Source organism: Vulpes vulpes, chromosome 1 (assembly GCF_048418805.1).
Source record: "Vulpes vulpes isolate BD-2025 chromosome 1, VulVul3, whole genome shotgun sequence".
NCBI classification, from domain to species: domain Eukaryota; kingdom Metazoa; phylum Chordata; class Mammalia; order Carnivora; family Canidae; genus Vulpes; species Vulpes vulpes.
In genome coordinates this window covers 28,289,631-28,315,040 of record NC_132780.1, presented here as the reverse complement: position 1 = coordinate 28,315,040, position 25,410 = coordinate 28,289,631, and the positions used below count along the sequence as shown (strand labels likewise).

The 25,410-nt window shown below is 40.6% G+C and overlaps 1 protein-coding gene across 3 annotated transcripts in view; it reads right to left on the bottom strand.

Annotated features, from left to right (window-relative positions):
• The window catches only part of LOC112922081 (contactin-associated protein-like 3), a 188,232-nt gene that overhangs the window by 89,042 nt on the left and 73,780 nt on the right, over positions 1 to 25,410 (bottom strand). For all 3 annotated transcript variants that reach the window (XM_072761403.1, XM_072761384.1, XM_072761393.1), the window contains exons 4-7: positions 13,174 to 13,321; positions 2,539 to 2,742; positions 1,723 to 1,907; positions 389 to 532 (exon numbers count right to left, since the gene is read on the bottom strand). In XM_072761403.1, coding sequence (XP_072617504.1) covers positions 389 to 532; positions 1,723 to 1,907; positions 2,539 to 2,742; positions 13,174 to 13,321 — 681 coding nt within the window. The remainder of the gene's footprint in view (positions 1 to 388; positions 533 to 1,722; positions 1,908 to 2,538; positions 2,743 to 13,173; positions 13,322 to 25,410) is intronic.

Below are 25,410 nucleotides of genomic sequence, written 5' to 3'. Positions count from 1 at the left end.
TCACAAAGAGCCCGTTAAAGGGTCTCTATTGGAATGTGCTGGGACATATTTGCAAAAGCATGCATCTGTTGCCATACAAATGTAAAAATTAGGAAACACATGAAGGGGATGAAGGAGGGCACTTGTGACGAGCACCACTGGACGTTGTATGGAAATGCTGAATTACTGTATTGTACACCTGAAGCTAAAACACTGCATGTTAATGAACTGGAATTAAAATGTTCAAAAATTAAATTTAAAATTGCAATTAGTTAAGTCAAATATGAACTAAAAGGTATATATGATTGGTACTTTCCCTGCCTTCAGAAGAGGTATATTCTAAGACTGAATCAATCAGACAAGTTGCAGTTTCCTTTCCTCTTGACCTTGCATATACAGACTTTCTTACCATGATGAGGATCTGTGGTTTGTGTTTCTTGGACAAATCAATGATATCCACTCCATTGTAGTAGAGATTTTCGAAGCAGCCATCAAAGTTTTTATGTGGGAATGCCACTGCTTTTCTGTGTCCAGGAATCCCTCCAAAGCTGATCTTAGAAAGAAAAAAATGACATAAATAATATTGTTTAATGATTTTCTGTTTATCTGCCTAAACCAGTTAATGATTAGCAGGTATAGGATAACTGTCTCAAATCTACCTGGCATTATTTTACATTATGACATTATAGCTTACATTATGATGAGTTATGTTACATGTGAATTTTAAGTGAAGTTTTAGAGCATTAGCATCACCGCTACAAAGAGTGGTCCCTCCACTTTCTGATAGTCTTATTTTTCTGACTATCAAGCATTAGCTTTACCAATGCTTTCTTTATTATATTGAGATAAGTGGTTAAATACTCTCCTGGCAATTTGGTACTCAAACGGCTATGTCACTTTAGACAATGGGGAATATTGTACATTCATTTCCATGGTCACTCTTGATCTGTGACAATGAGGCTGACTGTGATGACATTCTACTTTACAAACCTTTCTAGAACCCAGACTTCAGGGTCCTGGTGTTTGCCATGACGCTGCTGATAGGTTAGAATAATACAGCCATTGATAATCTTATTCAAGACCAGGCTCTCCAGCTGGCCTGCTCTGTTGAGGCCACTTATACTAAATGAATGTTGAAATCACCCCATTTGCTCTGATAGATGTGCTGAGCAGAACTAGCAGAACAAAAGGTGCACTTCAGTGTAGGTTAGATATGTGTCGGTAACACGCTGCGAATATGTTAAACCTCTAAATACCCCCGAGAAACAGTATGTGGAATCGTGTGCATTTGGCTCTCTTGTTCCTCAAAAGAGCAGGTTGGAATATATGTTGATTACTTCTCCAAAGTACCCTAGACTGCTAATTCGGTTTAGGATTGCCCTAAAACACAGAGAAATCTCCAAGGGAACTGTTCACAGCCAACACCAGATGCAACACAGAAGAACTGTCCGAACAAATGCATTTTAAAGTGCTGCCCGTCGAACTGATTGCTCTTCATCTACACATTTCCCAAATTTAATGACTAATTCCTCTCATGTGAAAGCTAACATCTATGAGTGATAAAACACCTCAACAGCGCGTGTCTGTCTCTCCCACCCTGCCGACGTCACCCGTGGGAAATGTTTCACCAGAATTCCAAATTACTAGCAAAGGGAATTTTTCTCAGTGTAGTGGTATTTTCCTACAAAGTTCTGTTGCATTTAAATACTAAAATCTGTGATACTTAAAAAGTCATTTTCACACCTCATAATCAAGATCCAAATAGCTGGACTTGCCCTTTGCCTGGAAATGCTGAGTGTGCCTGTCCACGGTGAAGTTGACTTGTGTGTTCAAGAGGTCAATGCGGACAGAATGCCAGTGGTGGTCATCCAGCAGGCTGCCCAGGGTGAGGGTCACACGGGCATCAGGGGAGGGCAGGTTAGCATGGCCTAGAAGGACAGACAAAGCAAATGAATCACTCCAACCAACTCAATGCCATGACCATCATGTGGAGGTCGGCATTTCTTCTGACTACTTTCCTTACATCCTTCTATCCCAAGAACTGGTCAGCTGCTTTTATCTTAGTCTTATATAGACTCTTCTCTCATAATTTCTTTTGTTTCTTGTTTTTATTATTCATTATTGCATTTTAATATTTCTTGAAAGTAGCTTCTTCCTAGGGCCTCATGTTCAGCACTATCACAAAAATTCAATGATCCACTCTTGTGTTTATGATATTACTAGGTTATTTATTGAACATGCACAAATGGTCTTATACAATTGCCAAGCTATAAAACTTTTTACAGGAAGGTATATTCAAGATGTATACATGTTGTCTGTAGCACACCTCAACTGTGGGGTGACCATGGTTCCATTTGCCTAGACCGTTCTGGTTTACACTATTGCTCCAGAATAATAATTTATAGGGTCTTCTTTCTTTCTCAAAAGTTTCTGTTTTCAGGATAAATTAACTACTTAACTATAAAAAATTAAGTACAAAAAGGTACTTTCATCTAAATAAGCATCTTTTTTAAAACACCAAGTTGTAGTTTTGTTTTGTTTTGTTTGTTTGTTTTTTACCTGAATTAAGGGATAAGATGAGTTTTCCTTTAACTAACTCCAGGGTGATGTATTTGCCATTTTGTCCTTCTCTGTGGAGTAGAATCCCATCAGTCTGCCTGGTTTTAAATTTCAAAGAAATAACATCTTTTGTTGGACTCACGGATTTCTGATTAAATGTGTATAGCAAGGAGCTTTTTCCATCAAAATTAACCATCTCAGATCCTACAACGGGAGACATCAAAAAGTAATCTAAGTTTAACCTTTACTCGTGCATTGAAAAGAGTAAGTTGACACAAACACATGCAGGCATAACATATCTCTGGTTTGTTTAGTACAGCTGGAGAAATGGTGCTGCCAATCCTCCCATGATACCAGTAGTTGAGATCCCTAAACTCCATATTTGCCTTTTCTGACATTTTCCCTAAAATGTGCCATCTAGAAATACTTCTGTTGACTAAGCCCAATTGCTTCTGCCTTCGTATTGGCCACTTCTCATCCTGTTAAAAATGAAGATCATAAAGAAGTTGAAATCACTCCCCACTGTAGCACATTACCACTATGAAGAGTGGTCCCTCCACTTTCTGATAGTCTTATTTTTCTGACTATCAAGATCACTTGCATTCTGTTTATTGAAAAACTTTTATTATTAACATAAAAATAACATTGGTCAAACCAATTGAAGACAGAACAAGAGGTACACAAAGGAATTCATGCTACCCAGAAAAAAACTCTTGTATTTTTCATATTTCACACATAAAAGGAAGAGATGTTATTGTGATTAAAAAGACAATACCATATGATGTTACTCATATGTGGAATCTAAAAACAAAAGAAATGAATACACAAACAAAACGCAGAATCAGACCTACAAATTCAGATAACAAACTGGCAGTTATCAAAGGGAAGGGGGTAGAGAGATGAGTAAACCAGGTCAAGGGGAGTGGCAGGTATGGGCTTCCAGTTATAGAATGAATGAATAAGTCATGGTATGAAAAGTACAGCATAGGAAATATAGTCAACAATATTGTAATTGAGTTCTATGGGGACATGCAGCAGCTACACTCATGGTGAGTCTCATAGAACCTATAAAGTCATCAAATCAGTACGTCATACACCTGACACTACTGTAACATTGTGTGTACACTACTCTCAAATACATTTTTAAAAAGAAAATTTTAAATAAATGAGTATGTGTAAAAAATGTAGGTGCAAGAGAAAGTCAGTGAAACAGGAAACATGTCTTTCGAGCCAATGATACGATGTTGTTTATTTAACTTCACGAAGTGTGGCTAATGTACACTGGGACCTGTATTTCATTCAGACAAACTGAAGTATTTATAGTAAATCCTCTAAGGAATCATATATTTCATGCAGCCACCTTTTGAAAATTCAGGAGTTTGATTTTGATTCACATACATAGTAGAAAATATATAAATACCACAGTGTGTCTAAAAGTCATGGAAGCAAGCAATTATTCTTCATTGCTTAGTTAAATAAATGTGCCTGATAAAAACATAACCCTTTGTCAAATTCAAATGATGTCCTTTAGCGTGTCAGATAACAATAAAGTAATGAAAATTTGATAATGAAGGATTTAAATGCTTTCACATTTTACCAGTAGACATTTATCTGTTGGCACGTCACTGCAAGGTGATGGTAATAAGTAAGGCTCATTTCTTCAGTTAGCAAATAAGAAATGTTTGCTCCATGAATGATTTTGTTAGGCTTCTTTTGATCAGATATTATTTGTCCTCATCTTTCCTCTTGCCACTATGGCTTTGTAAGAGTAATAATGGTCTTCTTAGGGATGAGGATGTCCTGGCATGTGGCTTAAACACAGATGCCTGGGCCCCATCCCAGAGCCATGACTGCTGGCCTGGGCTGGGACCAGACAATGTGCATTTCTAACAAATGTGCTAGTGATGTTGATGCTGCTGGTCTGGTGGCTATACATGAGAACCACTGCTCTAAAGAACTTCAATTATATTTCCTGGAACATTTCCCTCAGGCAAAATGAAGTAGTGAAAAATTTATTGGATTTATAGAAAACACAAAAGAATGGCCTTAAAACCCTTTTGTTCTAATGTTTTTCTTTTCTCTCTGGTGAGATCACTAACACTTGTACCTAGAATAATCAACCACATGTTCATCATCACATTATATCCTTATGAGGCACATTTAACATGCATTTTGACAGGTTCTCTAAGCCTATAAGGGGACTGAATTATAATCTAGATATGTAGTCAGCTGAGTAAAATAAAACCACTTCAAATAATACGTCTTGTAATGGTCTTCATAGTTTCATTAAAAACCTTAAATGATAACAAACTTAAACTCGGTGTAGAGGGTAAAAACAACATAGATAAAATTCAGGAATTGCTTTTAGAAGTCTGGAATATGAGGCTATACCTCCTCTTCCTCTGAAATGACCCACTTCACTCTGTAGCCTGTCTAGCCCCACGAGCTCATTTTTAAAGGTTCATAAAACAAACAAACAAACAAACAAAAAACAATAGTGGCAGTGAGCACAGGTGCCCACAAAGCCTAAGATGTGTGCTACCTGGTCCTTTACAGACATGTGTCATCCTGCACTCTGCAGAATCAACCAGTGATGCTCTTTATGCTGGATTCCTGACTGCTTACAGGTAGCAGGGATAAGAACCAGCTCACGGCCGGACAAGTTGTGATCCTTCTTTGATTTAAAAATTAAAAAACCTATTTTAGATGGGAAATCCCAAATTTAATTATTTTCATTGGTCACCTGTTGCATAATTCAATACTTCATTTGTGGCTATTCTGGAATATATGTTTATGAGGTAAAAATAATAGGTAAATATTTTGGCTCCTGTGTAGTAATAGAAAAGATTGTTTTTTTAAAAAATTTTTTATTGGAGTTCAATTTGCCAACATATAGCATAACACCCAGTGCTCATCTTGCCAAGCACCCCCCTCAGTGCCCATCACCCAGTCACCCTAACCCCCCACCCACCTCCCTTTCCACTACCCCTTGTTCGTTTCCCAGAGTTAGGTGTCTCTCATGTTTTGTCACCCTCACTGATATTTTCACTCATTTTTATCTCCTTTTCCTTTATTCCCTTTCACTAATTCTTATATTCCCCAAATGAATGAGACCATATAATGTTTGTTTTTCTATGATTGACTTATTTCACTCAGCATAATACCCTCCAGTTCCATCCATGTCGAAGCAAATGGTGGGTATTTGTCGTTTCTAATGGCTGAGTAATATTCCATTGTATACATAGACCACAGCTTCTTTATCCATTCATCTTTCGATGGACACCAAAAAGATTGGTTTAATATTGATAGTCTTCCGTAGCTTTAGATTCCACTTTGGCAGGGGTTTTGCTTTGGCAAATACAGTTTTGTTATCAAAGGACCATTTCTGGGGCACCTGGATGGCTCAGTGGTTGGGCATCTGCCTTCGGCTCAGGTCGTGATCCCAGGGTCCTGGGATTGAGTCCCACATTGGGCTCCCCACAGGGAGTCTGTTTTTCCCTCTGTCTGTGTCTCTGACTCTCTCTGTGTCTCTCATGAATAAATAAAATCTTAAAAAAAAAAAGACCATTTGCGCCTGATTTTCCCTCCCCCCTTAATTTCCATTCCTTCCCCAAGTATAGCTCCATTTTCATTTAATATGGACGTAGTACCTACTAGGTGCCACATGCCATGCTGATGCTGAGATGAAACCCAAGAGGATAGACATGGCCTGGCCCTCCCAGAGCTGACGTAATTACTCTCACTTTCTCACTTCTGCTCTCATGAAAGGATGCATTTCACCAGGAATATCCTAGTCCTACTGTGAGTTGCTAAGGAAACTAGACTAGACTAGGAAGCTCACAGTCAGGATGGAGGAAATAAGAGCAAGGGGGTTCTTCTCTGGGAAGGATCTGGAAAGAAAGGATTTAAGACCTTACCAATCACAGAGTACTTGTCACATGCGATTTACAGATAGGCACCATAAAGTGGCCAAGATGGTTCGAACAATGGACTAAACTTTTGATCAAGAAGTCTCTCTGTGAAGCCCACATGATACGTAAGAGCACACATTATCACAAAGATGATTTACAACAGGAAGAATTAGATTAGAAACTCAATTATAGGCCTCATCAAAGAGAATCCATTCTATAAAATGCTGTTTACTTACAAACATTCATAAATCAATCCGAATATTTGAAAACAAATTGACAAGTCAGTAAATATAAAATATCATTTTAAACATATATCACTCAAACACAATTTTTAGAGGCAATAGGTTTTTAAAAATTAAACCAAAACATCAAACATCATATTGTGGGACAGACAATACTTAACTCAGTGAGTTAGCAGGAGCTAACTCTCTAAGTGTGTGTGGATGGGCGCAACCCCACCCAGATAGGTCCCCTGGAGTGCAATTTCCACTATGTAGAGGCTCCCCTGACCTTCATGCCACTGGTTACATACCCATCTAGAGAAGCCAACTTTCCAGTCTTAGAGTTCACTGGTGATGCTAAGGTGGCCTTGTTATCAGTCCATTAAGGTTAAATCTTTATTGTATATATGTATTATATATGTATATATAATGTATATAAATATTAATTAAACATAATTTTATATATTTGTATATAAATATGATACAATTTTAAATGTCCCTAATTAATACAAATAATCCAATCTAATATTTATTTGAATAAAAACACCAAAATAATGCATTAAATTACCACTTAGTAGCACACTTAACTTTTACAAGAAGGCTTCATGACAAAGGTCTTTGTATGTAATTCAATTAATTAAATAATTGGGGTACTTGAAATAGAGGTCACTTATTATGAATTAAAATGTGAAGCAATAGTTTTCCCTATCTTAAGAGAACATAACTTACATTCCAAAATAGAAAACATGATACTTAATTGAAAATAGGAAGTGTTTTTCCAAAATCACATGATTTCAACTTATAATTATTAGTTTTATTAACTGAGGTTATATTTTGATGACTATCACTAACATTATTATTAAAAAAAGGGCCCACACATGCTAGCCATTTAGGGAAGGAAATCCATTTTTACCAGTAGTGAAACTAAATTTGTGCTGATAGACTAATAGCCTCTGGATCTGGTCCCACAAACAGCCTTTCAGAACAACACAGAGCAGTAGCTCAGAGAAAAGGCTGGAGTTGCCCTGTGAGAGTCCAAATCCTGATTCTATTGCAGAAAACCTTAACCTGTCTGTACCCGTTTCCTCATCTGTAGAGGATGAAGAGGCCTTTCCGATGAAGCATTGATATGGAGTATTAAATAACTCAACATCTAGACAGTGTGTACAATAGTACCTGAAATATGGGTGTTGGCTACACAATTATGTTAGAGCACTGGGCAAAGAAAAGGCAGTGCCATGAGTGGAAGCTGCATTTACAACCTCTGCTCCTGAACAAGATAAGAATAACCAGATTTTTCTCTCACTTGAAGCCAGAAAAAATAGTGGAAGGGAGAGACACATAAAGCAACATGATGCCCAAGAGATGAAAGACAAACAAGATGATCCCTGGAACACCACTTGGGCCACTGCCTTGAGACAATTTCCAGGTACAGAGTAGGAAGGAGCAACTGGGGCAGAGCCCAGCAGATGCCCTGAGAAGAAGAGACAGTCAGAGGTCTGGTAGGAACAGAACACCTGGAGTCCACAGGCAGAGCATGTTGCAAAGAAGGATAAATAATGAGAACACTGGTGATCAGCATTCAGCAAAGTACTGATCAATGTGTGTGAGTGATGAAGCCCATCAAAACCAGGAAATGAACCATCTAAAAGGATGAATGGGAAAGAGTGCTGGCATGCACACGGCAACAGTGCCTACTGTATTATCCAGACTGGAAACCACCAGTCTCTGTCATTGGTGGGAATTGCAGAAGTGGGAATAATTACCCTAGACCAAACACTGCTCTGGTATGAGCTAACACATTTTAAAAGTAAAACCTAAAAGGATCAAATGCCTTCAATTCAACGTATCCTTGAGGAAAGCTCAAGCTATGAGAAAGTAAAAATGTCCAGCATCCAACAAGGTAAAATCAAAATGTCTGGCATCTACTCAAAAATTTCCAGGCATACAAGGAAGCTGGAATTATGACACACAATGAAAACAATCAATCAAAACAGAATGGACACAGATATAATTAGCGAGGAGAGACATTAAGGTAGTTGTTATACCTGCCATCCATATGTTCAAAAAGTCAAGTAGATACACAAAAGGTACTTTTAAAAAAGTGAAAATTACAATGTCTGAGTTGAAAAATACACTGAATGGGATTACTGGCAGATTAAACATTGCAGAAAAATTGGCCAGTGAACTTGAAGACACAACAATAGCAATATTTTTAAATGAAACAAAGAGGAAAAAAAATAATTTAAGAAAATAAACAGGACATCAGTGAAGTCGTGTGACAAAACAAAATCAAACAGCTTAATGCATGTTTTCTCTAATGATAATTGGGTCAGTCCCTGAAAGAAAAGGGTGAGGGGAAAATTGAGAAAAAAAATAGTTGAAGAAACAATGGCTGCAACTTTCCAAAGCCAATGAAAACTATAAGCCCACAAATCCAAATAGCCCAATGAGCTCCAAACACAAGAAACAGAATAAAACAAAACCAAATCAAACCAGAAACAAATTATTCAAAATCTTAAAAGCAGCTGGAGAAAAAAAGGCGTGTCACATTCAGAGAAATATAATTACAGATGGCAGCAGATTTCTCAGTGGAGAGGATGCAAGTGAAGAAACAGAAGAGCATCATCTTGAAAGTGATGAACAAAGAAAGGTTACCCTAGAATTTTATACTGAATGAAAATAACTTTCAAAAGTGAGGGCAAAATACCAACTCTCTTCGGACCTACAAAAAGTGAAAGATTCCTCACCCACAGATCTACGCTGCAAAAAAATATTAAGTGAAGTCTTAGAGGGGGAAGGAAAATGATACGTGAAAATATGGACTAATACAAAGGAAGGAAGAATATCAAAATCTACATGGATAAATGAATATGTATATCTCATTATGTATAAACATAAACTATAGGGGCGCCTGGGTGGCTCAGTCGGTTAAGCATCTTGCCTTTGGCTCAGGTCATGATCTCAGGGTCCAGGATTGAGCCCCAAATCGGCCTCCCTGCTCAGTGGGGAGTCTGCATCTCCCTCTCCATCCGCCTCTCCCCTCTCCTTGTGCATTGTCTTTTGCAAATAAATAAATAAAATCTTTTAAAAACCAAAAAAAAAAAAAAACCCAAAACATACAAACTATATATTATATATAAAATAGAATGTTAACAGCAGGGATATAAATATAGGCATGTGTTGAGGTTGCTAAATAAAAACCTCTAAATTTTTGCTGCAATAGTCAATATATATTTTAAATAAACACAATATTTAAATTTTTTAAAGTAAGTTCCATGCCCAGCACAGAGCCCAACATAGGATTTGAACTCATGACCCTGAGATAGAGACCTGAGCTGAGATCAAGAGCTTAACTGACTGGGCCACCCAGGTGCCCCAAATAAACACAATATTTTAAACAGCCAATTACATGTTTTATTCCCTTCTCCTCTTCCCTGCTTACTGATTTTATTTTCAATGCTGGATTTGACACAGGACCAGAGTGCTACGTGCATGACTGGGAGATAGATCCCCACAGTGTTGGTCATTCTGGGCCTACATATTCCATATTCCTAAGGATTCATGCACTCCTTTCCTTCCTCTTTTCTCCCCTCTGTCCTGCCCTCCTTCTTTCTCCCTTCTCTTATTCAAACAATCAACACACTAATAAGCATAAGATTACATTACGAGAGCACAGACCACATGATGGTACAAGCTCAAGAGAGCACTTGAGGAGACACTGACCATGAACATGGGGAGACAAACTAGAAGGCAGAGAAGAAGGAAGAGAAGATGCCCAAACGATGAATAACAATTGGGAAAGGAAAGAAGGTGGAAAAAAAAAAAAAAAAAAAAAAGGAAAGAAGGTGGACCTGGGACTGGTATCGGTATCTGTGGCTTCAGAGACCTGCGTCGAGGATACCAGTTTGGGATTGATCAAACGGTGTGTAAAAGTTATTGAACATTTGAGAAAGCGAAGGACACCCAAACGGAGATCTCTTAAGAGTGGAATACAAAGCCTAGAACAAGTCCATTGAGAAGATGGGCTCTGGACAGGTGGGGCTGCTAGCGGGAGGAAGGACTAAGAAGACCCCACACACTCCACATCCACTCTTAAAGTTGAGGGTGGGAGAGATTTTCAGGTAGAGAACGCGTGTGCTCCAGGCCGGGAAAATGCGTGGTGATTATAGCAACAGCGAATGTCATTGTAATTGGAGTTTAAAGAAATGAAACCAAAAAGACAACTTGCATCTAAGAGACATTATCTGCCAAGATAAGCAATCTGGGCAGTTTCTCAATATCAACAGAGCAGTGAAAATAGAAATGGGGAGAAAGAAGACAATAATTAGTACTTTGGGCTATAAACCATATCATACTCAATTACTGGCAAAACTAAAAAGTGCAAAGCTCTACGCTTGAACAATTACTCCTATTAATAATAAAAATGAAGACAATACAGAGGCCCTACGATTACTCTGTGTAGTTTTACAAGTAGCAATGATTATCATCAGTCTAATGTTTTTATGCTATGAGCCCCTTGTCCCCGAAAGCTCATGTTTGCTGGATTTAGGATGCACACTGGCCCCATGACAGCAGGACAGCCCACCGGCCCTTCCAGGCATCAGGCTCACAGCTTCGGTCTCCCTGGGACTGACCTCTACCTGAAGGATCTGCAGTAATATCTCTTCACAAAGAACATCAAGCTAATGGCAAATCTCCATCAAAGGGCAGGTTCTGCTTTGAAGTCGGTAAACCTGAAGTTGTTTCCAGAGTAATGGGAGAATGGAGAAGCTCATTTTATGGGATCAAAGAGAAAGTGAATATCAGATGTCCCAGCCCCTGGCAGTCGTGCACATTGATGCACCTCAGAAACAATAGGATGGAAGGAGATGACCAATGGAAAGGGGTGGGGGTGGGGGCCCACACTGCAACACCAGCTCTGCGGTATGCTGTACAGAAACACCAGCTCAGAGGCGGGGTCTGGAAACCAAGGGAAGGTAGAGCCCCTCCTCAACAGTACGGATGGAGCCAAGGCCGAAAGTGACCCTCGAAGCTGGATGGGGTTGCTTCTGGGACCATGGGCCTCACCTCCAGAAGTCTCACCGTCTGTAGGGTTAGCAAAGGGGTGATGGTACCATTGCTATGCGAGCTCTCCCTGTGCCCCACAGCGCCCACACCCCTCATGATCCCCAAGCCCACAGAAGCGGGAAGTCCCTGCGGCTACTGTGTGTGTGTCCCTGCTTCCCTCCTGGAAGCCCCCCACTCCCCCCGGCTCACGTCCCAGGCCTTTCACTTGGAAAACCGTCTGACCGCTCTACTCCCTACGCCCCAGGGTCGTGTTCCAATATTTTACGTTTGTTTTGTACCATTTTATGACTCCTCATAAAATCCTGACAAAGAAAGTGAATCATTTTAAGCAGGGTCCCCCACATCCAATCCCTAACACCGTGCTTTGCAAATACCAGGTGTCCGATAAATTCTTATAGGGCACGGGAGGGCATAAAGAAATGGAAGCCTGGATACTATAGTAGTTACAAGAGCCAAATACGGCAAAAAAAGAAGACCCAGTTTTTAAGTCCTAGATCCAGTATGTAATAGCTCTGGCAAACATCTACATTTCTCCAAGGAGAAGATTCTTCCTCCCCTGACATGCTGAGCTTACTACCATAAGGGGCCGTGGCTGGTGCGAGAGGGGAATGAGAAAACGCCTGTAGGCCGCAGGTCTGACGCATTAAGTACTCTGTGCATGGTGCCCTCTTCTGCAAAGCTAACGCTCTGAGCAGGTATGAAATGAAGGGTGACCCAAAGACCCAACCTCCCAAGACATTCCCATCCACCATACTCTTTGGGTCATTCTCCCGTTTTCCGGAAGATTTTTTTTTTTTAAGTAATTTTTTTTCTTTCTGTACTAATCGAAGAAATTCCAGTATATTCCGGATCATCAAAATGGCAACTGTAGAGTCGATTCCCCCACACGTTTCGTTGAATGTGCTCATGCTTGCGTTCATGCTCACGTTGGCTGCGGTTCTTGTCACCCTCCTCATCAGTGGGGGAAAGAGGGGGGACACAACACATTAATGATGTTCAAAAGAAGGTTCACTCAGAGGAAAGTAGGGGCACAAGCAGTGATTATGGGAGAAGCACGGAGTCATCGTGGAAGTACGGGGGAAACAAAAGCACCTGCTGTCACGTGCGTCCCCAACTCAGTGTCACCGTGAATTACGGTTGTGGATTTGAATGTCGTTAATGTCACAAAGCGCCCACTCTAAAACAGGGACCCTGCTCTCCTCTGGGAATCTACAACTCTGAGGCGCAGTGCAGGTGCACCTCTACATTCAACTATAAAAGACACCAGGCTTTCCATAAAAAATAAAAATAAAAAACTAAAAACAAAACAACAAAAACAGTTTCATATACAGAGATATTTAAAAGGCTGGAAAAAAGCCAGGCTGAGTTTTCAGCGTGGCCTTCGGAGCATGTCCCTCTGTCATGGACCTCGGTGGGGGAGTAACACCACTTACGGTATGCACATCCGTACACTTCTATCCGCATCCCGATCCTGCCCTTGGGGTTCCAGGCCAAGGGGAGGAAGCGCAGGAACCTGGCTTCGAAGGGAGGCTGGAGTCTGTAATGCACCACACTGTCTGCGTTTGTGTTTCCTGGAAAACCCTGGGAGAGAACGGAGACAGGGATCAATGTGACCGCAGAACACGGAGTTCACGTCGTCACTTCTCACGCCAGCCAGGGACGGATGCTCCACTTTGTTAATATGCAAGCGGCTGCCTGCTTTGTAGAAATGCTGCCAGCATCTCAGGGGGATGGGACAACCTTTCTTCAGGGCCTGGATTAGTCACCATTGTTCTAAGTTTTCCTTATTTGCAGGGTGATTTAAATTTCAGCAGTACCATTAAGCTGGCTATAAACCTGCTACCCTTGAAGGCTGGCTTTTGGAAAGTTGCTCTTCCCCTAAACCATTTCCCTAATCATTAAGCAGTTAAGATGCTCACATGCAACCCCACACCCAAGGCAATCAAGCACAATGATAACTTGCAGCCCGAGCAGTAAGAATCCTAGACTCTGGGATTTGAGAGCTGGAAGGGCCCTAGACAGTGTTCTTTCATTCAAAACCCTTCATGTATAAGTGCAAAATCAAAGTCTAAGAAAGCCAGAAGACTCTGCAGAGGTAGGACAGCTATTATCCAGCATGGGCAGGACCAGACTCTGAGGCTTCGGATTTCAATCCCAGTGGCCACTGTGTGTGGTCAGGTTGCCCCAGGGTAGCAGCACTTCAGGAGCACCAGGGAGACCACAGGACAGAGGGGTGCGCTTGCTCAGCCACAGGCACCTGACCTCATGCTAGAAAGGCCAGCATGAAAGCAAAGGAGGTTGTTATAAGGAATATGTGACTCATTTCTCATGGTGTTGTTTTGAATATAACCACCAGCATATAGGAAAATCTAAAGAATGGGTTTAGGGATGCCTGCCTTCGGCTCAGGTCATTACCCCACGGTCCTGGGATGGAGTCCCACCTCAGTCTCCCCACAGGGAGCCTGCTTCTCCCTCTGTCTGTGTCTCTGTCTCTCTCAGTGTGTCTCTCATGAATAAGTACATACAATCTTTTTTTTAAAAAAGGGGTGATGCTTCTGTATATATACATATTAATCATCGATATGTTACTAACGATTTAATGGATGTTTTGAAGGGTAACGCACACATGCAAGAAAAATTACAAGAGAGCACAGACTCCAACACACAGGAAGTACATTTCCACGCACCCTCTCCTCCCTGTCCTGGCAGTTTCTCTTTGACTGCGTTTACTAACCTGTTGTGCACTTTTATGCAGAAAAAAAAAGAAAAGAAAAGAAAAGATGGGTGGGTTTCAGATGAAATGAGTTTAGTTGTCCCCTATCGGCAGATCTACTCCCCGCACCCCTGAGGTCTTGCATTAACGCTCACTCATCAACATTCAGGAGGCTGTAGGATGCATCAGAGATCACAACTCCTGTGGAAACAATTTGTCTGCACCTCCGAAGTCCACTGGAAGGCTGGGCTCTACTGTCCTGTCACCTGAGCCCCAGAACCTGCTCTAGCCTCCTCTGGACCAGGATTTCAACCAGAGCTCCTTCTGCTCTGAGCATTCTAGAGTCTGCTCCCGAAGCTTCAAATCCCATTTTAAAATTGATTCCATTGACTCTTCATCAGATGCCTCATCAATTTTCCCCGATGGCCAATGCTATAGGGAAGCCACAGCAACCTAAGTCTTTCCGTCAACACAGCATCTTAATAGGAAATGCTGCCCCCATAAGGTTCCTTGCTGGAACCCCAAGAACCTTATTGGCTTATGCTCTGAAAGCAAACAGTAGGGATGCTAAGCTGTGATGTGTCTCTAATGTCAAATGTTAAATCGACCTAAGTTCTAGCTAGCACTTCTCTGGAACCCACAGTCAAAACTCCAAGTTCTGTGCCCTTTGATCTCTCCAAGTTTTATCATCCAGACTGTCAAAGATGTTCTCATAATACTCCTTCATATGACACTAATAAAATCAGGGAACAAAAGAGTCGACCTTTTCTTATGCTCACCTGCCCTCGAAGGACAGACTCCCCTATCCACCTGTAGTTAGTACCATACAGCCCAGGAGCAAAGCTCTCAGCTCAGCCAAGAAGGATGCCTGCCTGGTTGTTTTGCTTCATGAAACACCAGATCTGGCTTAACAACCAGACCAGACCAAACCAAGGCCAATCACAACTCCAGGTTGTAAGCCATGACAAGCAGGGATGAAGAGATGGAACGGAGAATACAGAAAACTCCAATGCGATGGCAGTGCCAGTCTCAGACAGTCACATACTTTCTCTTGGCTAGGGAATGAAACATCAACCAGGAGGCCCTCACTCATCTCTCTCTTGCTCAGTGAAAGTGTAATCGTTGCCTGACATCAGCTTTTTTCCAAGGCTTAGGAACTGTTATGCCAAGGTCAGGTAAACCCTTTCCACTGTGTCTATGTGCCAAATGGGATGTGGGGCATGTGCTCTCTCCATCCCTACCTTCCTGCAGGAACCACAGGCTGGCATGAGCAGGAGCTGCCTGGTGTATCAGCTGCACTACTCTCTGGCACATGGTCTTAACAGTTATTTGGGGCTGCAAGCCACACTTCCTTCATCTACAAGACCAGCTTGGTCAAACCTAACTCCAAAGGTTGATCTGCTATTGAGTGACATAGGATCTGAAAAGTCACGTTCCCACACCTGCCTGGAGGTAGGCGGTCCATGAGTGTTGGCCACTGTGGCCACAGCCTGGGCCGCCATCTTAACTATTGTGGGTACATTTGGCAGAGGCAGCTCATCTGTCAAGCTCTGCATCATGTTACTTGCCTTCTATCTCAGGGTCATTATCCAAGACGTGCAGATCAATAATCAAGGGAGGGATATCAGCTCCTACAGTCACAGTGATGCCAAAATTATAATTCAACTTAAGAACTGAAGTCAATATTTATTTGAGTGTAACTGACAACAATTTTAAACCTCCGTATAAACCGTGTAACGAAATCATTTCCCAGGAAGGATATTTTAACAAATTGTTTTATTTTCCTCAGATATCATTACTTCCTTCTGAAGCACTTTGTTTATTGAATATAAATTCTGAACACCGTACTTCAGATTGTGTGATGACAATGCCATATAGCAAAAGGAATTTCTATTTCTGTTTTAATGGAATTTAGACAGAATACTATTTAAGAAATATTTCAAGTGGCAATAATGTCTTAACAGCCTATGAAAAGAAGAGATTCAGAAAGCACTCTTTACAACTTCTGAGAATCTGCATACAAAACAAAACAAAACATTCATCACATATGATCTTAATTATATACAAATACTTGGAATGTATGTATGTTTGTGGGTACACCTATGCGATTATTTTAATTCATTCTCATTTTAAGGAATTACAGTATTTTTGTCTTTCGTAGAATGATCAATAGTCCCTTTGGATATGAATCAAAAATACATTTCTTTAAAGATACAGAAATTAAGTGAAATGACTTTGGCATAGGAGAGCTCTCTGCTAGTATGTCATTCACACTTTTGGGGCTCATTACCGAAATGATCCCATATATTTTTGCTAAGCTAATGTCTATCTCTTAAGAGGTGGTATAATCTATTGTTTGCCTCATCTACATTTCCTTTGGTGTTTCTAGAACAGACTTGGATGTAGAGGCCAAACATAGACTGGCAGGAACAAAGGCCCACTCTTGCCCTATTCTAACAAGTGACAGGATGAAGACCCCATGGGAGTAGGAAGGAGCTTTCATGGGGACTGCCCATAGGCCTTGGCAATTTCTCAGCACTTCCCTGCCCACGTTCAGACAGAGTTCCCCTCCACTTGGACCTGGACAAAATCGGCTCCATCCAAATTCTTTCCCCATCTCTCTGGCACTTGGGGAAGCCAGCATTTTTGTGCATAAAGTTAAGAACAAGAGAAAACTGTCTTACAATTTTGATGAGTTAGTGTGAGGAGTTTCATGGGCTTGTCTTTCTGGCATGCCTGTTGGCTCACCTAACACTAAGAAGCAAACCAACAAAAACCCTCCCTGCTATTAATCATCAGGAACACTTCAGTTGGACGTGGACTCAATCTTCAATCACCTTAATGGCATCACAATTGAAAGTTTCATCCACTATTAGGAACAAACGATGTCGGATGAAGTTTTCTGTTTCCACGCTAGCTGCGCTAAAGGTAAGTTGAGTTTATGGCTTGGGACCCACTCATGTGCAATATACACATTTCTAAAATAGTTTGTTTTAGGAACAGGTGACATTTCTGAAAAGCTGTCAACCTTGCATTGAGTTTAGTTAGCAGTCACACCAGTAAGGATCTAAATCATGAGAAAGGATCCTTGGGATCCTCAGAGCCATGGTCCCTAGTGTAACGTGAGTCACCACAATTCTGTGTTAAAGTCAACAGATGATCTTTCAAGATGCCTCTTACATATTTGTCATTTTAGATCTAAAAATCTGTGTCCTAAGAAAGACTTTTATATCAATGTCTTATTTCAAAATATGAGTGATGCCACTTATAGAAACAGGTCTCAGTGACTTTAAAAATAAATAAATATTAAGCCTCTACTCTGGGCCCCTAGGAAATCTGAGCTTCATTATTCACTCATGGTGTTCGTTTTATTTTAAGACCTCTGAGATAGAAGGGAAGATGTTGCTGGGATTAAGAGAGTGGGCAGCTATCCCCAAGCTCTCGTTCTGACCATGCTAATTACGGGGCCATGATGATCTTGGACAAGATGCTTCAATCTCTCCACGTCTTGGCTTCTTCATGAATACTGGGGGAATAATAATAATTATTGTTATTACTCAAAGTAATATTTCGTCCCTGTTATTTCCAGAGGCTCATAGACCATGAAAGGATGTACTAAAATGATTTCCTATAGTTAGGCCATGTAAAAGTTGTACTCAGTTGCTTTAAAGTCAATGCTCTTGTTATAAATTATTTTTAATGTTTTATGGAGCTAGAAAGTACTGTCCCGTTTACACATAAATAAAACAAGGGAAGTATGCCCTTTCTACTTTAGTTTTATTGAGTGAATTGGACATGCAGTAACATGGATTGGGATGTCCAATGTATGATCTGGAAGGATCACCCCTTGAGAACCTCAGTTAACCAGGTGCTTTGTGCTGGGTGAACACTAGAGTTTTAGCCTGTGCAGGTAAGTTTACTTCAACAATGTTCTAGGAAGTGAGTGAATAATCTCTCTTCTTGCCTAAAACAAGCCAACATGTACCTGAAGTGCACTGAAAAGATTTTCTTGAGTATATATGTATTAATGCACATAATATGTATAAGTATGTATGTAATATATTCTGACATGAAAATCTCAATATGTTGGAAAAAGCATGCACTAAGGCAGTATTTCCTGGTTTCTCTTATGGGGTCTTAGTGGAAGCAAGTCACAAAGTCAAACCAGTGGCTGAGCAAAAAGAGGCGATCACCTCTCTGTGTCCCACCACCTTCCCCTACTTCGAAGCACAGCAGCTACACCATCCAGAAACCCATAGGCCTGGCCCTGAAATCACCCACATCCCAGGGCCAATGCAGCTGGAGGAAACAGGGTCCCAAATGCTGCTCTAATTGACATGCTTTTGTTATATGCGCTGTATAAAGAAGAGCAATGTAAACATTACTAAAATCTTGTTGAAAGAAAGTATCTTTAAAACACATCATTACGGGGATCCCTGGGTGGCTCAGCGGTTTGGTGCCTGCCTTCTGCCCAAGGCGTGATCCTGGAGTCCTGGGATCGAGTCCCATGTCGGGCTCCCTGCATGGAGCCTGCTTCTCCCTCTGCCTATGTCTCTGCCTCTCTCTCTCTCTCTCTCTCTGTGACTCTCACAAACAAATAAATAAAATATTTAAAAAAAAACCACATCATTACGTTGTAGGCTTTTACCTTCTCCTTGAAATATGAATCCAAGAGAGAAGACAGGTTTCCTTGACTCTGCAGAGAAACTAGTTTGGGTTTCTCAATACTCCTCCTTTCCCAGTCTTTCTAAGTGATTGGGAGAAATACATTTTATAAGATATCTGGAAGGCAAATTTATGTTGGCAAAGAGGTTGAAAGTGGAGAAAAAGCCAGAAAAACAGTATTTCCAATAACAACAAGATCATATTTTAAAAAGTGTATGGTTATTGAAAACAATACCAGAACATCACAAAAAGCATGTGTGATTTGATGCATGGCACAAGCTTATTTTTTGAAAAATGAATTAGCTTTTGGTATTTGAAGAGTGACACTAAAGAATAAAATGAAGTATTGCTAGTGTTAGAAGAAATGCCTTAAATGAGTGTTTAATAGTATGCCTAACCTATCAGCAACTTGAAGGAATTAAGTAAGTCAACTGAATGAAAAGAATTAAATATAACATTTAAACTTGACTCTAGGCATAGTTTTGATGACATTCTTTAACCATTCAGATTATTGGTAGAATAGCACTTTCCTGTTAGTCTCCTGTATATGTTCAAAATAATGATATGTCAAACAGGTTATTTGTACAAAATTTCAGAAGATTTCTCATCGAGAAGTTCCAGTGATTTGAACTGATGCCAGGATGTATTTAATTCAACATGAAAGTATCTCATAAGGTAGAGAATTCATCTCACTTACTATGATGGGCTGAATTGTGTCCCCCTCCCAAATTCCTAGGTGGAATCCTGAACCCCTAATACTTCAAAACATGACTGTGCTTGGAGACAGGGTCTATAAAGGGGTGATTAAGGTAAAATGAGGCCATTAGGGTGAGTCCTAATCCAGTGTGACTGGGTTGTTACAAGAGGAAATCTGGACTCACAGAGAGGCCCCAGGGTAGTGTGCACACAGAGCAAAGACCATACAATACAAGGATGGGGGAAAAAAACCTCAGACTAGTTTTAGACATCTTGAACAAAAACTCCATTTTTAAATAATTTCTGAGGAAGAGTGAATACCACTGAACTACTAAATAAATACTCTAAACCATTCTCTGTGGATTTTAATTTCTTTCAAGATGCTAACCACCAGGGCCCCTGGCTGGCTCAGAGGGATGTATGATTCTTGATGTCACATTCACAAGTTTGAACCCCATGTGGGGTGGAGAGATCATTTAAATAAATAAACAAACAAACTTTAAATAAATAAATGCTTTTAAGCAAGAGGAAAACTGCCCATTTTAACATAGGGGAACAAGCAAACAATCCTGCAGCAGCTGAATGAAAATTTTTTCCATTCAAAATTTTCTTCTCAAATCAGATATTTTGATTTAGCCCCACTTTGTTTATAAGAGAAACATATTTACCATCACAAGATTTAGCTGTCACTTAGACAAAAATTAAGAGTCGTTTCTGAGTGGTAGCCACAATTCTGCTTTCAAAGGAGATGTTAACTTATATAGGATTTAGCCAAATAAGTCTAAAATTGTATCAAGATCAGGGATCCCCGAATGGCTCAGCAGTTTAGTTCCTGCCTTTGGCCTAAGGCATGGTCCTGGAGTCCCAGGATCGAGTCCCACATCGGGCTCCCTGCATGGAGCCTGCTTCTCTCTCTGCCTATGTCTCTGCCTCTGTGTGTGTGTGTGTCTCTCATGAATAAATAAGTAAAATCTTTAAAAAAAATTGTATCAAGATTAAATAGCTGTTTTTCTATTGTCTATCTAAAGTTTTGGTGGTTTTAGTAACCAAAAAAAAAAAAAAAAAAAAAAAAACTTCTTTCCTTAGCATTTTAAAATTTGAGTTAGCAATACTGTTAAACCAAAATGATTATGGTCACTACAAGTTCAAAATGAACTCTGACACAAGAACTATGCGTACAATAGGATAAAAGAAATACATATCTGAAAAGGAAGTTGAAATAAATAAAAAGTAAGCCCCTTTGCCACATATCCTCGCTGTTTCCTAGGGATGATAAAAGGCCATGGGGGCCAGAGCAGAGGTAAGACAATTCTCCATGGGTTTCTCACATTTCTGCACCTCTTACAAAGAGAAGCCCTGACTATCTTTTATTCTGACCTGTTTTTCAAGGACATTTATACAGAAAGCTGCTTTGTAAGATAATCTTTTTTTCTTCCAGGTGAAGCAAAGACATGATTCTGCACAAAAGATTCAGGTTTCTTAAGCCCTTATAACATAACCCCTGGCGTGTGCAGGCATCCATCTGGGCCTATCAACATGGCCCATGTGTGACACAGGGTCACAGAGAACCAAGGCCGGGATGTGCTGCCTGTTTGACTTTCTGAATAACCAAATCAGCCACACACTGCCCCATCCTGATGCAGGACTCTCCTGCCTTCTCCCAGCATCCAAGAAACAGGTAGGCTAACGTTGAAAATAGAGCTAAAGCTCAGACACTTCACACAGTTCTGCATGGAAAGTATAAAGTTCATCCCCCTGAAGACTTCATAGAGAATATGTAGGAAAAACTGTAGGACTAAATAATCTGCTTAAGTCAAGCCGCTATGCAAACATTTATATATTCTAATATACTGATGTGTTATTTTAGGTTGTGCTCTCATTTGCTTTTATTAATGCATGATTACAAATTATTTTTTATTTTTAAATGCTGCATGTTACATTGTTTCGTAATTAAAAAATGACAAGAAAAAGCAAACTGTAGTCTGTGTTCTCACTAGCAAGAAAACCTTGTTGACATGGAAAATAAATACAGATTTATGAAATAAATATAGATGGCTTTAGCTAGAAAAGTCAAATAATACAAAAAAGCTTACCATGCTGAAGCCACTCTTTCTCCCAGCCAACATTTAGCCATTCTGTATGGTTTATAATGATTGTCTTCTGCATTTACTGCTTCCCACCAGTCGTTTGTCTTCAGATTTTTTAGTAGGGATCCCCATGATTAGAGACAGGGCAGACATGAGGTCCCCGACTTAGGTACAGCAGCTGGCACCCCTCTGTCATAAAATCCTTCCTATCATTAATGACCTTCTAGAGAAGCTCCAGCCTATGTCCCAGGAACTGGGGAAAATGTTAGCAAATACTGCCTCATCCCTCCTCATCCCTCCCCCCAACAGGGAAGCATGTTGGATCCACAAGACCCCAGTCCCTGTCATCTGGAGGCACCCCTCCACGCTTCTCCTTCAAAAGGGAAGCAGGGAGGAAAGATCCATTCTGGCCCCAATCTTTGGGAAGGCAGATCAGGAGCTCATGTTCATTTTAATCACTTAGAAGCAGGATCAACTCAAGTCATTTTTTGTGTACTGCTTACCATTCATTTTTAATCAACTTGTGGCATAATAAAAAGCATGCATCTCATTAACCATATATCACATTTGCTCGATTATAAGTTTTCCTCCACTATAGCCTACTCATGTAATTTGTCTCCACAGTTTGTCTCTGCAGTCAAATTTCCACCTACAGAAAATTTTACAGAATTGGAAGAAATCTACATTATGTTCTGTGTATAATCCAGATCGCTTCCATTTCAAAATGTTTACCTCTGTATTTCAGTATGCTTGATGATCTCATTTATAATCTCAGGGTACATTTTGGACTTTTTAAAATATGCAGACGAAACTAGAATCCTGAGATTTCAGAGTCATGGGAGAAGATGATGTTATGCACTGAGCACCTGCTGGTGTCAGGGAGGAAAGACTCCCTGCCTCTCTCAGATGAAATGACTATAAGGGCCTTGGAATGAGCAGATGCAAGGGAGATTAACAGGAGAAAAAGCATGTTCATATAAACAGGAGTTAACAAGACAAGAAGCCAGCTCCTGACCTGGAGACTTATAGACTTCCTTTAGCCAGGACAGAGGGAGGAGACAGTGCTTCTAAGGAAAGAACAAAAAAGTTCCTTTAGGAAAGACAAATGGGTTTTAGGGAGAATGAATCAGAGATGGGGAAGTCTGGGATAATATTTATTTATGCAGGTGAGAGTGGTCTTTCCTTTTCTGTGCCAGGAACTCCGCGGAGTCAGGATGCGGGGCAGGTTTATTTCAGTCTCTCTCCTGGGCACAGGCCTGCCCGTGGAGGGGGCTCCGGGCAGTCTCACCTCTCAGCACCCGATGCTTTGTCAGATTAGCTGCATGAAGGCTTCCTCCTGCAGCTATTCATTCCCAAATGCCTTCACTTTCAAATAATCTCCACACGAACTCGGGTTTAGAGTGGGTCCCCCCACTAGGACCTCCCCTCCTGCATCTCCACCATTGGCTCCCTTCACCCGTAACCCCATGAGACCCCATGAAACTGGGCCTGCTCTTTACATAGATCTGAAAACTGGTTCAGAGGTACTCAATCATCTGCCCCAGGGGACAGCTGGCCCATGGCACAGCCAGGTTCTTACTCAGAGCTGTCTGACCCCAAAGCCTGGGCTCTTAACCCTGTGAGATATGGTCATCTGAGAGATCTCAGAGCACATCTAGACCCAATTCTCCTTGTGTATTTAGTAAATGTATTTACCTCACCATCAACCACTTACTGTGAGATCCTGGACAATTCCCTTAGCCCATTTGTGCCTGTAAAATGATAATAGTACCCACTTTAGAAGCTTGCTGTGGGGAACAGTGCCCAGCACTTGGGAAGTTCTAGGTATCTGCTTATCATTTTATCATTTACTTATTATCATTTGCTTATTAGATATCAAGGCATTCTCATAAAATATTTGAGAACTAAGTATTGACTTTACATGATTTACCCATCTCACACTGATAGACATCTAGGTAGCTGTTGATGCTTGACTGTTGAAACCATGCTGCAGTGACCATGAATGCCTTAGTGCATCTGGGGGAGTGGGGAGAGTGCCCTGATTTGAGGAATTCTGAACACAGAATCCTACAAATAATATTTATACCTCAAGTTTGTGCACACTACTGCATGATGACTTTTTCCCTCTATAGGGAGGAGCTTTTGTATTGCATCATTCCAAATCAATTTCTGACGATATTTTGCCACTAGGCAGCAAAAGACCATTGGTTTCCAAAATTTCATGAAATTTACATTAACTGAAATTTTGGGTTTTAGACTTTATTTATTTATTTTAAAGATTTTATTTATTTATTCATGGGAGACACATAGAGAAAGAGAATCAGAGACACAGGCAGAGGGAGAAGCAGGCTCCATGTAGGGAGCCTGATGTGGGATTTGATCCCGGGTCCCCAGGATCAGGCCCCGGGCTGAAGGTGGCACTAAACTGCTGAGCCACCTGGGCTGCCCTAGACTTTATTTTATTTATTTATTTATTTATTTATTTATTTATTTATTTATTTAAGAGAGAGGAGAGAGTGTGCAGGGGAGGAGCAGGAATGGAGGAGCAAAGGGAGGAGGGAGAAGGACAAGCAGAGTTCCCACTGAATGTGGAGCTGGACGACAGAATTGTTCCCAGGACCCTGAGATCATGACCTGAGCCAAAACCAAGAGTTGGTCACCTAACCTACTGAGCCAGGCAGGTGCCCTGACATTTTTGAACCAGCTTTAGAAGTATACAGGAGAGAAGAATCCAAGAGAGGAGAAAATATATTACCAAATTATTCACAAGTTGGTAACGATGGTGATATTCCATGTTTGTGGTGTGCTTCCTATGAATGAAGCCCTGAGCCAAGAACTTCGCTTAGATCACCTCACTTGTCACGACAACTTAACCACACCCGCCTACACATGAATCAATCAGTCCAACCGGATGAAGTGCAAGCAAGCGTTTGTTGCTGTTGTCTGGTTCGTAAAGCAAAATCACTTATTATTACCTCTCTTTTGGATTATTTCACAGACATGAGACAAAGTTTCAGAAGAAAATCCCCCATTGTGTAGGAGACTGGACCTTCCCATGTTTTATCACTGACCTTGGCTAACAACATTTCAGAAATGCTAACATAATATGTAATCTTTTCTATAAATAAGTGAAAGCAAAGATTTGTAAGTGCTAAAAAAAAAAAAGCAAGAGAGCAGAATTAATGATTTAAGCCTAACACCTGAATGACAACAGGCTTAGGCAGATGAGCAGGGATCTACAGCAGATAAGCTACAGGAAAGGACAATACACACAAGCAACATTCACTTTGTAACCACTGGGCAAACTATGATGTATGATTTGAAAAACGCCAGAGGTGATCACTGTCTTTCAAAATATCCCTCTTCTTTCCCACGGAGTCTGAGGAGCCACCATGGCATTGAACTTTTGATTTGCTGTGAGTCTTAAAAGCTTTTCAATCTGGAGAAGTCTCTTTCTAAAGTGGAAATACCCCTTTGTAGCATTCCTCTAGGTTAGGTTCTCGCTCATT